Source organism: Scyliorhinus torazame, chromosome 2, assembly GCF_047496885.1.
Source record: "Scyliorhinus torazame isolate Kashiwa2021f chromosome 2, sScyTor2.1, whole genome shotgun sequence".
In the NCBI taxonomy this organism is placed as follows: Eukaryota; Metazoa; Chordata; class Chondrichthyes; order Carcharhiniformes; family Scyliorhinidae; genus Scyliorhinus; species Scyliorhinus torazame.
This window is the reverse complement of record NC_092708.1, coordinates 252,061,878-252,077,262: the sequence shown is the minus strand read 5'-3', so window position 1 is coordinate 252,077,262 and position 15,385 is coordinate 252,061,878. Positions and strand designations below refer to the sequence as shown.

Sequence of the window (15,385 nt, the reverse complement as noted above, 5' to 3'; positions counted from 1 at the left end):
CAGTCCCGCCGGCGTAATTCAAACAAGGTCCTTACCAGTGGGACCTGGCGATCGAGGCACACCGATCTGCAGGTGGGCCTGTGCCGTGGTGGCACTCTTTCCCTCCGCGCGGCCGCTGTAACGGTCCGCCATGGCCGGCGCGGAGAACCCCCCCTGCGCATGCGCTGGGATCACGCCAGAACACGCTGGCGCTCCTGCACATGCACCAACTCACACCGGCCGGCGGAGGCCCTTTGGTGCTGGTTGGCCTAGCCCCTGAAGGTGCGGAGGATTCCACATCTTCCGGGCGGCCCGACGCCGGAGTGGTCCATGCCACTCCTCGGCACTGGTACAGCCCGCCCTGCCGGATAGCGAAGAATCCCGGCCCATATTTGCTAACACCAGTTACCCTAGGGAAGGTGACGATACAACACAGTACCTTGCACCGAGAGAATTAAGAGTTTATCATAGAATTTACAGTGCAGAAGGAGGCCATTCAGCCCATCGAGTCTGCACCGGCTGTTGGAAAGAGTACCCTACCCAAGGTCAACACCTCCACCCTATCCCCATAACCCAGTAACCCCACCCAACACTAAGGGTAACTTTGGACACTAAGGGCAATTTATCATGGCCAATCCACCTAACCTGCACATCTTTGGACTGTGGGAGGAAACCGGAGCACCCGGAGGAAACCCACGCACACACGGGGAGGATGTGCAGACTCCGCACAGACAGTGACCCAAGCCGGAATCGAACCTGGGACCCTGGAGCTGTGAAGCAATTGTGCTATCCACAATGCTACCGTGCTGCCCACAATGCTACCGTGCTGCCCAGTTTGAAGGCAGCTAGGTAGCACAGTGGTTAGCACTGTTTCTTCACAGCGCCTGGGTCCCAGGATTGATTCTCGGCTTGGGTCACTGTCAGTGCAGAGTCTGCACATTCTCCCCGTGTCTGCGTGAGTTTCCTCCGGGTGCTCTGCTTTCTTCCCACAAGACGAGCTGTTAGGTGAATTGGACATTCTGAATTCTCCCTCCGTGTATCTGAACAGATGCCGGAATGTGGCGATTATGGGCTTTTCACTGTAACTTCTTTGCAGTGTTAATGTAAGCCTACTTGTGACAATAAAGATTATTATTATGGTATGGGAGCGGAGTCATATATCTAGGCAGCTTTGAACAACAATTCAACAGCTTCTTGGTCACGTTTTTTTTTTAAACTGTATCAGTTTATTTCCAGATTTTAAAAATTGAATTCAAATTCTCCACTGACCAGAGCAGGAATTGAACTCATTTCCTCTGGATTACCAGTCTACTGACATAACCATGAGGAATTTGGTTAACTCACTAACCATCTTTCTAGGTATATTAACATGTACCCAACCCTACATCTATGCATTTTTGATGACGGTACATTGAGCATATATTTACATTGTGAAACCAGATCACAGGGGTGTACCCTTTCCCATCAGCCCTGAACCTCAAGTCACCCATACAATGATATGCCATGCAGCGCATGGAACTCAATCCCTGCATCAATCATCATCCCCAAAACAAAAAGGGAAGACATATTGGAGAAAAGAATGAGAAGGTGAGGGGAAAAGGGTGGGTTGGGGGGGGGGGGGGGGGTGCAGAGGGTGAAAAGAGTGAATCTAAGAGAATCACTCCCCATACACACTGGACATGGAACATTTTTGTGAAGTGGTCATCATATCAATGCTGCTAACTAGACGAAGGGACACCATAAAGGATTTCAAAACAGAAACTTAACCTGAGGAAAAACAAAATCCCAACTTTCAGGGGTTCAAATCGAAGATGCTTTCCTGAGATGTTAGCATTCCCATTCATTGCACCACCTTCTTCCCGCCCCCCCACTTCCCACCCCACCCCCATCCTTTCTGGTACCTGAGTTTACTTCTCTATTCAGTTGCAATCCGAATTAACTGCAAAACTGATCTTAACTTTTCACGATCTACATTCACTTAGCAACATCCATTCATTGTAAACCCAAAAAGTTAAACGTATTGCACTCTTTTTGTTCAAACAAAACAGATGTAAACAAACCAGTTTAAAGGAAATCCTGTGAGGATCTCAGTAGTTTGAATGAACTAGGTTAGGCCAGAGAAAAAGACATTCCAGCATTTGACCAGTAACTTTTAAACTAACAGAGGTAAGAACATAAGAACTAGGAGCAAGAGTAGGCCATCTGGCCCCTCGAGCCTGCTCCGCCATTCAATGAGACCATGGCTGATCTTTTGTGGACTCAGATCTGCAGCAACTGTAAGCTGTACAGGTTGGCCCTGTTACAATGGATCTTGGCCACACTGTATGGAATGACAAACATCCCTTCCTTAGCCAAGGCTGAGTAACTACCACTTGTTACCCATAAGAATAGTAAGAATCGTACACCCAGCAAAGTTACCAACTAAATTATTGGAATGTGTTAAGGCCTGAAAAAGGCAACTATAAATGAAAGCAACCATTTACCAATTACTCAATTGTGCTCTGTACACCTTTACACATCAAGCATTATGCACACGGTACACTACACAGCACATGGAATCTCCTGAAATATAAACAGTTTTTTAAAAAAGGGCATCCTTTGGGTTAATTCCCAAGGTTAGCACAGAAGTCTAAAAAGGGATCTCGCCCAGACTATTTTTTATCCAGGTGAGCTTGCAGTTCTGCCTCAAGGGCCATCTTATCAAAAGTCCTTGTGTTTATTTCCGAGCGTACCTTGTCTCGGATCTGGAAGGAAGCTCTGGCCAATGAACGGGAGTTCTCCAGAGCAATCTGTCTTTCTCTGAAGATCCGCTCACTCTTCTCCAGTTTCTTCGCTATGGAGTGCTGGATCTCCCTCCGTTTGGACTCCCCGTCTTCAACCAACCTGATTTTGTTGAGACGGTGGATCCTTTCCCTCTCAATCCTGCTTTCGACGGCCTTGCGGCTTATTTGAGTGATCTTTTCCTGCGCTACCTGTGCTGCGTGCTGGAGCTTCCTCTCGGCAGCACGGGCCAAGGCTTCCAAATGCTCCCTGTGCTCCTTCTCATGCTGTTCTGCTGCTATCCTCGCTCTTCGAATCTGCAATTCTTCTTTTAAGGCCCTGTCCTTCAATTCCTGGTTCCTCTTCTCCAGCAGCTGCTCAAAGTTTTCCTGAGACTTGGCTAGTTTTTGATCCAGAGACTTTCTCAGCATCCTCTTCTCCATTTCCATTTCCCTGGCGATCTCTTTCAAGGCAGCTTCATGCTTCAACTTCTCGACCACGTTCGTGAGTTTTTTCTCCCGAACTTGCTTCCCCTCCATTTCTACTTTCTTCTGCTTGGCCAGTGTTAGCTTCTGGTGCAGCAGCTGGTCCTTATACTCCAGGTCCACTTTCAACCCCAACTCCTTAACCCGCAGGTGCTCCTCCTGCTGCGTCTTCTTCTCCTGAGCTTCAAGTTTAGCGTGCGCCAGTTTGCCTTTCCTCTGCTGCTCTTGGCTGCCCGCCAACAGCCTCCACTTCTCTTCCTGCATGAGGGCCTGCTGCTGTTTGAGGATGGCCGCCTCCTGCTGCTCCTGGTTCACCTTGGCGCGCCGGGCCTCCAGCCTGGTCTCCCACATCTTCTGACACTGCAGCACGGCCTGTTGCCTCTCGCGCTCCTCCACCTCCCTCCGCGTGGCTTCCCTCCGCCTGTGCGCCTCCCACTCCACCTGGGCGCGGTGGCTCTGCTGGCTCATCATCGTCTCCTCCTGGTGCTTGGCCAGCATGAGGGCGGCGATCTTCCGGTCCCTCTCCGACACCTCGCCGTGCCCCTTCTTCTTCAGCTCGCGGACAATCTTGGCCACCTTCTGGGTGGTCTGCGGCGAGTGGCAGAGGTCCCCCAGGCTGAGGCTTTTGCCCATGGCGGAGTGTATCCCAGTCACCGCCTTACCTCTGGGACTTACCTTCAGCCAGCTGTGCCTGTCCTTGCAGGTGTCCCCACTGAAGGAGGAGGAGGCCCCAGAGTCAGAGGATGTCAAGGTGGAGTTGTTGTCCTGTTTCTTTTGCAGGTACTCGGTGGAGTGGCTCTTGGTCCTGCTCAGGTCCAGGGCCTGTGCCCTTTTAGTCCTGGGAGCTGGGGACGAGGGAAGGCTGCTCCTGAGCGGGCCACTGACCCCCCTCCTCCTCCTCCTCTTCTCCTCCTCCCGGATAATCCTTTCCCTTTCCTCCCTGCAGTCCCTCAGCTTCCTCCTCCTCTCCCTCTCGTACACCTCGTACAGGCCGGCGGCCACCCTCATGGAGCGGCCGGGCGCCTCCTTGGCCAGCTCGTTGAGGCTCTTGTGGAGGAGCTCGACCGGCCGGACCCCGCAGCGGGCGCAGGCCTCCAGCGAGCGGGGGCTGGTCAGCACGTAGCGGCTGCCCTCGGCCTCGGCGGTGTTGAAGTTGTCCAGGTCCAGGCGCATCGCGGGCGGCGGCTCTCCCGCCTCGCCTCCCGCCGCCCCGTTCACCGCCGCGTCTCCATCTCCACCGGCTGCCGGCTCCACCATCCCGGCGCTGCGGACACGCTATCCGGCTGCGGGGAATGCAACATCCAAACACAACATCAAGCGCTGCACCGTTGCCTCCAGACGCCTCCACACGAAGATAATTTATTCACGGCGTTATATAACTTTACCCGAGAATTTAGCACCTCCATCTCCCATCAGCTGCAATGCATTCAGCGGGTTGCAAATGCAATCATTAGTCTTTCCCCATAGACGAGGAGTTGCAATTTATCCTTTCAATACTGCAGGATCTTCCTCCTCAGCATCCAGTGCTGGAAAACACCCAGATTGGCCTATCCTCTGTTGCTGGGAGCTGGATGCACAGAGCCAGGTGCCCCCTCTGCTCGCTGGTGTTAAACCGCAGCCAGCGCGATGTTATTGCTGAGCTGACGCCCTCCTCCTCCTCCCCGCCTCCCGCTGCTTTTGTTCGAGGTTAGTGGGATGCTCAGCCCCTCCCTCCAGCTGCTCCCAGTACCAGTCCCTGATCTCATCCACCCCCCTCTCTGCTCCTCCGCCTGTTAACTCTTCACCGCCGAATGCTGCAGGAGACTGACTAGTCAAAGCCCAGCCCCTGCGTCCCATCTCTCCTCCTCCTCCATATCATAGAATCCCTACAGGGTAGAAGGAGGCCATTCGGCCCGTCGGGTCTGCGCCGACCCCCTGAACGAGCCCTCTACCTAGGCTAACCCCACCTGCACACCTTTGCACATTTAAGAGGCACTTTAGTACAACCAATCCACTTAACCTGGACTGTGTGAGGAAACTGGAGCACCGGAGGAAACCCACGCAGACAAGGGGAGAATGTGCAAACTCCACACATTCACTCAATGTCGGAATTGAACCCAGGTCCCTGGTGATGTGAGGCAGCTGGGCTAATCACTGAGCCACCATGTCACCTCATTCCCACATCTGCTTGCAAGACACTCCTTTCATCCTCATCCCCTCTCTCTCCTCACCTCCCCCCTCACTGCCACTGCCCCTCTTCACTCCCATTCTATTCACCCTCGCCTTCTCATCCCCATCTCCTCACTCCCTCCCTCCTCCTCACTCTCAACTCCTCACTCCTTTCCCTTCATTCCTTCTCCTCACAATCCAGCTCACTCCTCTCCTGTCATTCCTCTACTTAGGAACATTGTGGCACATTGGTTAGCACTGCTGCCTGACAACGTCATGGACCCGGGTTCAATTCCGGCTCTCGGTGACAATCTGTGCGAAGTCTGCATGTTCTCCCCGTGTCTGCGTGGGTTTCCTCCGGGCGCTCCTGTTTCCTCCCACAGTCCAAAGATGTGCAGATTAGGTGGATTGGCCATTTCAAATTGCCCCTTAGTGTCCAAAGATGTGCAGGGTTACTGGGATAGGGCGAGGGAGTGTGCCTCGGTAGGGAGCTCTTTCGGAGGGTCGGTGCAGACTCAATGGATCGAATGGCCTCCTTCTGCACTGCAAGACTTCAATAGAAGTAGGCCATTTGGCCCTTTAGCCTGCTCTGACATTCAAATGGCAGATCTGGTTGTAGCCTCAACTCCATTTTATCATCTGCCCCCTCCCCCCCCATAACCCTTCATTTCACTTATGTCTATTAAAACTGTCTAACTCTCCTCCTCACCCCACCCTCACTCACCTCCTCACTCCCTGCTCATCCTCAGCTCCTCACTCTTCGCCTCATTCCCCTCCTCCTCACCCTGCCCTCACTTCCCTCCACCTCACTTCTCTCCATAACCACCTTCCTCACCCACCAGTATCACCGTTCTTCTTCCCACCCTCTCCTCCACCTTTCACCCCCCACCTTCCTCCTCCTCTGTCCTCACCACAATGGCCCTCACTCCACTCCTCCATTAGCAAAATAAATCTTCCAAAAGGCTGTTCCTTGGAATGTTATGAGGTAAAATCTGATGGTCACATGTGAAGCGACAAGGCTAGGTGATCAAATTCTTAGTCAACGAGATAGATTTTAAAGAGTGTCTTAAATGAGGGGCAATGAATGGGTAGAGAGGTGGAGAGGTTTAGGGGGAGAATTCCAGAGTTTAAGGCCCGGGCATCTGCTAATTTGGACAAAGGAACAGGAGGACTCACAAGAGAGCAGAATTGCAGGAATGTTCTTGGAGGGTTGTAGGGCTGGAGGAGGTTATAGAGATTGGAAGGGTTGAGATTACAGAGGGATTTGAACACAAGGCTGGCAATTTTAAATGGGTAAATTGCTGGACTGGGAGCCGATATAGATCAGCGAGTGACAGGATGAGATGACCAACTGCGGCTATTTTCTAACAGTGACCTTTCTTGCTGTGACCTTACACTATTGGGAATTACATGTAAATCGGAACAGTTCCAATCTTCAAATAACAGGGCATATTACACAATGACACACACACCCTGCAACCCCAATAATCCTGTGTTACTGACATTGAGGGTACAGGCACCCAGCAGTCTGATGGTAAATGAATGAGCTGCCCAGAGGCACAGCAGATCAATCAGCAGGTGAATATCACTTCGGTTTCATCAAAATTGAAAGTGACATTTGGTATGGGAGGGATGGTATGTAGTGTAATGTTACTGAACGAGTAATCCAGATGCCAAGGTTAATTTTCTGGACGGCATGCGTTAAAATCCCACCATTGCAGCTGGTGGAATTTAAGTTCAATAAATCTGGAATATAAAGCTAGTCTCAGTAATGGTGACCGTGAAATTATCATTGACTGTCATTAAAACCCATCTGGTTCACTAATGCCCTCAAGGAAATCTGCCTGGTCTGGCCTACATGTGACCCCTGACCCACAGCAATGTGGTTGACTCTGAACTACCTTCTGAAATGGCCCAGCAAGCCACTCATTTCAAGGTCAATTAGGGATGGACAAAAAATGCTGACCCTGCCAGCGACACCCACATCCCAAGAAAGAATAAATACAGTCTGAATCTTTCCACATCTGATGTGTGTTCTATTTCAAATGAAAATTATGGCACAGTGGTTAGCACTGTTGCCTCTCAGCACCAGGGGTCCGGGTTCAATTTTGGTGACTCTCTGTGTAGAGTTTGCACTTTCTCCCCGTGTCTGCGTGGGTTTCCTCCGGGTGCTCCGGTTTCCCCCCACAGTCTAAAGATGTGCAGGTTAGGGGGATTGCCCCTTAGTGTCCAGGGATCTGTGAGTTAGGTTACAGGATTGCAGGGATAGGGCGGGGTGGACAGGGGAGTGGACCAGGGTTGGGTTCTCTTTTGGTGGGTCGGTGTGACAAATGTTGAATTCTTTACCCGTCAGTCTGGCCTCAATAAAACTTGAGATGGATTTGTAAGCATAGTATTATTTATTTTTAACCTACTTGCAAGTCTGACTCGCTTCTCAGGGACAGCGAACACAGAACCAGTCTCCTGGACCCCCTGGAAACGAATGAGGTCCGAGACAAAGGGATCTCTGCAAATACATTCAAATGGCATCAAGTTTCACATACACGATTCCCAGAGGTCATCCTACACCCCGCCTGACCTGGCCATACATCCTAATTGGCTCACTTCTCATTCCTTAACCCTGGCCTCTTGTTACCCAGCATCCTTTCCTCCTCCTCTACCAGACACCCCTCCCCCTTCCTTGCCATGCTTTATGAAATCCTTTGTCTGTGAACTCACTAGAATTAGACCGGCCTACATCTACCTTACTGTAACTAATATATTTAAACTAACTATTTTATATCACATTCATCATTCCCTCCTTTCATCATTTCATGAGAACCTATCTAATCAATCCGTAGTTACGGCCCCTCATCTAAAAAGATTTGTCGCTGCATTTCCAATTCCTGTTGTAGCCCCCCTTCATCCGCTGCACCCTCGTGGATCCTAACAGCCAAGATTCTAGGGGCGTCTATCTGTTCCAGTGCACCCCGCATTCTACCCATCACGCATTTAAGGATGGCCAGGCCCACAAAGATGCAGCCGAGTGCCACTGCTAAATACATGGCCATATTTATTTACCAGTCCTTCCAACCTCCAAATCCCCAGTTACCCCAAGAGCCAGGGTCCTGCATTCCGTCCAGGTGATCCCGTATGCGATCCATAAATTTAGTGATGTTAGCGGTTAGGTCTTGAACTCCCATGATACACTTGCCCTGCACTATGGTGCATACCCCACCCTCACGGGCCAGAAGATAATCAAGAGCATACCGGTTCTGCATTGCAAACAACCGCAGCTGAGACAATTCCTTGGTTATTGGCCCGAGGGCTCACAAGATTTCGTTTCCCAGGATGGTAAGGCCACAAATAAAATAATTCCTATCGCTGACTGCCAAGGAACCCCCCACACCTCCCAGTGTCAAGATGCTCAGAATTCCCCACCCGGCTGAGTGGCCCCGGTTGGGTGCGAGAACCTGAGGTTTTTTCCAGTTCTCGCAGAATTCAGCTGAGACTGCCCGGCGTGCTAACTGATTATGTAGCACCCACGCCGAGGGGTAGGGGACTGTGGTAGGGACTAGAGTCCCGATAGCAATTTGGCGGGGAAATGGGGGTGACAAAACATTGGTCGCTGTGCCATTTAAAAAAAAGTAGTATCCTTGCTCCGTGGACAGGCTAGCATCACAATCAGTATATCGGTTGCGTAGGGATCCCCCAGTAGCCCAGTTTATCCAGCTTTGGAACGCCCATTCGGGCCTCCCAGCAATGCGGAAAGCCCTAGTCCCAACAGTGATATGAGAGACATTCGCCCAACCATAAAGGAGCTGGAGGCTGGCGTTCAATGGAACGCAGGTGGTGTTGTAACAAACGCATTGGCCAGACGCTTGAGTGATATGACACCTCCTGTTCATACAAGTGGGGAACAGACATGTTATATTCATTTCCACCTCTACCATCAAACAGCCATACCCGTCACTGCTGAAACAATTCTCGTATAATCGGGAGTCCCTATTGGGAGTGAAGTGGCTAGGTATGTACGCCCTCCACCGTTTCAGCCTATCATACTGTGAGTGGGAATTATCCCGGGGAAGGGGAAGGCAAATAGCCGGTGGTGCTGAACCCGGATCGTAAGGAAGAGTGACTTGCTCGGGCGGTGGCTCGGAACGCTGACAATGAACCACCGTTTGGGGAGTGCCCCAAAGCGGTGAAACAGAAAATATCCTAGACACTGCTGTGGGGTTCGGGTAGCAGACAACCCGTCCCTGGCCATACAAGCGATGGTAAATCTGGTAGAAGAGATCCATACTACCCGGGTTTTCCTCAGCCTGGGCCCAAAATGAATTAAGTGTATCTCCTGATAACCTAGGTTCTAGTTGTACTCCCCTCCTTACACGCCCCGTCCTCTCTCTAGTCCCCCTCTCTCTCTCATATCCTCTTCCTACCCTCTCCTGATGGTCTGATTTTACCTTTATGGCACCAATCTTAACACATCCAAAATCAAATTTACATGTACTCCAAAAACAAGGCAATGTCCATGTAATGTTCCCTTCCCATCGCCGGGACCGGTGCAATTGCTACATGAGTCCTGCATTGTCCGTTAACCTGATGACCTTCCATGAGTCGATACCAGGGGCGTCATTCTCCGACCCCCCGCCGGGTCGGAGAATGGCCGTTGGTCGCCGTGAATCCCGCCCCCGCCGAAGTCTCCGGTACCGGAGATTGGGCGGGGGCGGGAATCGGGCCGCGCCGGTTGGCGGGACCCCCCGCTCAATTCTCCGACCCGGATGGGCCGAAGTCCCGCCCAGAAATTGCCTGTCCCGCCGACGTAAATCAAACCTGGTATTTACCGGCGGGACCAGGCAGCGTGGGCGGGCTCCGGGGTCCTGGGGGGGGGGGGGGGCACGGGGCGATCTGACCCCGGGGGGTGCCCCCACGGTGGCCTGGCCCGCGATCGGGGCCCACCGATTCGCGGGCGGGCCTGTGCCGTGGGGGCACTCTTTCCCTTCCGCCTCCGCTACGGCCTCCACCATGGCGGAGGCGGAAGAGACTCTCCCCACTGAGCATGCGCGGGAAACTGACAGCGGCCGCTGACGGTCCCGCGCATGCGCCGGGAAACTGACAGCGGCCGCTGACGCTCCCGCGCATGCGCCGCATTTCCGCGCCAGCTGGCGGGGCAACAAACGCCATTTCCGCCAGCTGGCGGGGCGGAAATCCCTCCGGCGTCAGCCTAGCCCCTCAATGTTGGGGCTAGGCCGCCAAAGATGCGGAGCATTCCGCACCTTTGGGCCGGCGCGATGCCCGTCTGATTGGCGCCGTCTTTGGCGCCAGTCGGCGGACATCCCGCCGTTGGGGGAGAATTTCGCCCCATGTCCTCGTATATGGGAGCAGCGGAAAACATCACCTCTGCATAAACAAAATGTCCTTGTAGTTTGGTTGGGGTTACAGATGTAGATGATATTTCCCTTTTCCATGTCCGTCGCCGATGTCACTCCAAGCGAGGCGAGGCCAAAGATTACACAGGCGGTGCGCAGACACCCCATCATGCTTCACACCTGTGAAACTGCACTGGGGAAGGGAGGCAGGTTAGTAACCGACCTTTTTACAATGGTAGAGGTGGACCTAGGCACTCCGCCCTCCACTTTAACTGCAGTGGGGGTGGTAAGGAGAACTTGGAAGGGCCCCTCCCATCGCGGCTCCGACCCTTTCCGAGTCCAATTTTTGACCATGACATAACTACCGGGCTGCACTGAAAGTGAGCTAGGTAATGGGGACGGGTGAGCCGCGCGGACCTGGCCATGGAGCTCCTTGAGGACCTTAGTGAGGGCTAGAACATAGATGGTCATCTCTTCAGTCATATGGTGAAACTGAACCAGTCTGGGAACATGCAGGCTCCAGGGAGTTCTAAGGGGCCTGCCATAAAGGATCTCGGCAGGAGAGAGCCGGGCCGGGGAGCAACTTAAGCCATGTCAGTCCCGTGTCTGCTCTTAATTTAGCCAATTTAGTTTTGAGGGTCTGTTTGTGTCTCTCAACCACCCCGGCCGCCTGCGGTCTGTACGCACAGTGTAACTGCTGGCGTATGCCCAACTGGGAGCAGAACTCCTTGTTAATCTGTCCAATAAAATGAGGCCTGTTATCAGAACTTAACTGAGCTGGTATACCGTACCGGGGAATGATTTCCCGCATCAGAACTTTAACCACAGTAGCAGCTTTATTATCGGTAGTCGGATACACCTCGACCCATCTGCTGAACCCATCCACAATGACCAAAACATATTTATAACATTGACACCTTTCTAACTCAACGTAATCCATTTGGAGCGTCTCAAAGGGACCATTGGGCAACGGGGTTTGCCCCATACCACAAGGGATACCTTTGCCGGTGTTATATTGCTGACAAATCAAACACCGATTACTGATACTCTGGGCCAACCCCTGCATTTTAGGGTGCCACCAAGTGTCCAGCAACAAATCACTAGTCCCCCGAGCCCCACAATGAGTTGCAAAGTGTACACATTCGATGACCCATAAAGCCAGTACGTCAGACATACAAGTCTGATGTGCTGGCGTGGTCCATAAAGAGGAAACAGAATCATATGTACAACCTAACCGTTTCCACATTTGTTCATCAGTCTCAGGAGCGTCCTCCTGTAACCTTATGACGTCTTGGATGGTTGGCATTGGCTTGTCAGAAGCAGATCGTTTCATCTGACTTAACATTTTGGGCACCATCACTTGCTGAATTTGCGCGGCTGTCCGCGCTGCACAATCTGCTCGTTCATTACCAACGTCAACTGGGGTCTTACCGTTTGTATGGGCAGCTCATTTAATGATGGAAATCTGCGCGGGCATAAGGAGGGCCTGCAGTAGGTCATTAACTAAACCCCGGTGGGATATTTCCATGCCGGCCAAGGAAGGAATCCCCTATTCTTCCAGAGCTGTCCGAAGTCATGAACTACCCCGAAGGCGTATCATAAGAACACAAGAACATAAGAACTAGGAGCAGGAGTAGGCCATCTGGCCCCTCGAGCCTGCTCCGCCATTCAATGAGATCATGGCTGATCTTTTGTGGACTCAGCTCCACTTTCCGGCCTGAACACCATAACCCTTAATCCCTTTATTCTTCAAAAAACTATCTATCTTTATCTTAAAAACATTTAATGAAGGAGCCTCTACTGCTTCACTGGGCAAGGAATTCCATAGATTCACAACCCTTTGGGTGAAGAAGTTCCTACTAAACTCAGTCCTAAATCTACTTCCCCTTATTTTGAGGCTATGCCCCCTAGTTCTGCTTTCACCCGCCAGTGGAAACAACCTGCCCACATCTATCCTATCTATTCCCTTCATAACTTTATATGTTTCTATAAGATCCCCCCTCATCCTTCTAAATTCCAACGAGTACAGTCCCAGTCTACTCAACCTCTCCTCGTAATCCAACCCCTTCAGCTCTGGGATTAACCTAGTGAATCTCCTCTGCACACCCTCCAGTGCCAGTACGTCCTTTCTCAAGTAAGGAGACCAAAACTGAACACAATACTCCAGGTATGGCCTCACTAACACCTTATACAATTGCAGCATAACCTCCCTAGTCTTAAACTCCATCCCTCTAGCAATGAAGGACAAAATTCCATTTGCCTTCTTAATCACCTGTTGCACCTGAAAACCAACTTTCTGCGACTCATGCACTAGCACACCCAGATCTCTGCACAGCAGCATGTTTTAATTTTTTATCATTTAAATAATAATCCCTTTTGCTGTTATTCCTACCAAAATGGATAACCTCACATTTGTCAACATTGTATTCCATCTGCCAGACCCTAGCCCATTCACTTAGCCTGTCCAAATCCCTCTGCAGACTTCCAGTATCCTCTGCACTTTTTGCTTTATATCGGGAGTCAGTGTAAATATTTACCCGACGATCTACCCCAAGTATACATGCACGGGTAAGGGCAAAAAGTTTGGCTTGTTGGGCTGAATAAGGGGTCTGAAAAGGGGCCGCTTCTAGGATCAGACCGTCCTGATCTACGATTGCATAACCGGACAGTCTCCGGCCAGTGGGGCTTACTAATGCACTGCCATCAACATACATAATCATGTCAGGTTGTTCTAACGGAATATCACTCAGATCGTACCTTATTGTGGTAGTATCCTGCATCAAGGCTAAACAGTCGTGGCCAGGTGCGTCCTCATGGACAGGGAGACCGCTAAGAAAACAGGCTGGATTGATAGTAGTACAGTGTTTAAATGTCAGACGTGGATTGTTCAAAAGGTATATCTCATACCTATTCTGACGAGCTGCGGTAAGATGCTGAGTTTGCAGTTGCCCCAGTAGTGCGATGACCGAGTGGGAGCTATACACCATAATATCCTGTTGGAGAGTGATGTTGGCAGCAGCCTGCAAACTATTGTATATCGCTGCCAAGATCTGGGTGCAAACAGGGTGGCCCAATGCCACTGGATCAAGTTTGGAAGAGTAATATGCTACGGGCCGGTGCTTACATAGAACATACAGTGCAGAAGGAGGCCATTCGGCCCATCGAGTCTGCACCGACACACATTAATCCCTCACTTCCACCTTATCCCCGCAACCCAATAACCCCTCCCAACCCAACCCTTATGGACACTACGGGTAATTTATCATGGCCAATCCACCTAACCTGCACGTCTTTGGACTGTGGGAGGAAACCGGAGCACCCGGAGGAAACCCACGCGGACACGGGGAGAACGTGCAAACTCCGCACAGACAGTGACCCAGCGGGGAATCGAACCTGGGACCCTGGCGCTGTGAAGCCACAGTGCTAATCACTTGTGCTACCGTGCTGCCCCCATGTTGCTGGGTGAGTACCGCTGTTGAACATCCTTCCAGAACAGTACAGTATATCTGAAACGGTCGGTCGTACAAGGGCCTACCGAGGGCCGGTGCTTGTAACAAGGCCTGCTTCAGGCAACGGAAGGCTTCGAGTGCCTCGGTGGTGAGAGTAAATTCCCCCCTTCACTAGTGTAAGGCGTCAGCAGCTTTGTATAGACAGCGATGTTTGGTATCCACTGCCTACAATAATTCACCATACCCAGCCAATGACGGACCTCCTTGGCTGTGGTAGGGGCAGGGAATTGGCATATTGGTTCAATCCTACTGGGTTCGAGACTTCTTTCTGTGGCTGTAAGTAAAACTCCTATGAACTTGACCTTTGTCTCAGCCACCAGGACCTTTGATTGTGAAACAACATAACCCAACGAGGATAGGTGGTTTAATAACTGGATCACATCATCCCTGTTACTGGGCTCGTCAGGACTCGCTACCAATATGTGATCTACATACTGCACTAGAGTGGAACCATGCTCCAATGTCAAGGCCTGGAGTTGGGTCTGCAGACATCTGGAGAAGAGCGTAGGTGAGTTGACGAACCCCTGAGGCAGTCGGGTCCAAGTATACTGCTGTCCATTGTAAGTGAAGGCAAACAAATATTGGCTTTCAGATGCGAGTGGAAGGGCAAAGAAGGCGTGCTGAAGGTCAATTACGGCGAAGACCCGGGCTCGAGCTGGAATTTGAGCCAGTATGTGGGCAGGATTAGGGACGCGAGCATGTAACGGCTGTGCGATGGCATTGATTGAACGTAAATCCTGTACTAATCGGCCCTGGTCTGGTTTGGCTGGTTTAGGCACAGCAAGTATGGGGGTGTTACATTCTGATTGGCAAGGGACCAAAATACCCTGTTGCAACAGCTCTCGGATTAATTTGTCGATAGACGGGGCAGCTTGGGGTTTCAGGGGGTATTGCCGAATGGAAGGCAGCTTTACATGGTCCTTAATCGTTACCTTAATGGGTGTAACATTTGTCTTTCCCACTTGTGATGGGTATTCCGCCCAGACCTGTGGATTGACAGATTCCAAAACGTCACGTCCCCGGTGATGCTGAAGTTGTGTGTTAATCGTTTCAGGGACCTCAAAATATTTTATGGAAGTGCCGTCTGGCGTGACTTGAAGTGCGTACTCTGTTGGATCTGAATGATCCACTGCCCTCCTTACCATAGGCCCCAGAT

The 15,385-nt window shown here is 51.5% G+C and overlaps 1 protein-coding gene across 1 annotated transcript; it reads right to left on the bottom strand.

The window, feature by feature from the left end:
* Positions 1 to 1,593: 1,593 nt before the first annotated feature.
* ccdc177 (coiled-coil domain containing 177) lies at positions 1,594 to 4,960 on the bottom strand. Its single transcript, XM_072486149.1, has one exon. It carries the CDS (start codon positions 4,479 to 4,481, stop codon positions 2,631 to 2,633), a length of 1,851 nt encoding a protein of 616 aa, XP_072342250.1. The 5' UTR covers positions 4,482 to 4,960; the 3' UTR covers positions 1,594 to 2,630.
* Between the last annotated feature and the right edge of the window lie 10,425 nt (positions 4,961 to 15,385).

Coding starts and splice junctions, on each gene's coding strand:
- ccdc177 (XM_072486149.1), bottom strand. CDS start 4,481: ATGGTGGAGCCGGCAGCCGGTGGAGATGGAGACGCGGCGGTGAACGGG.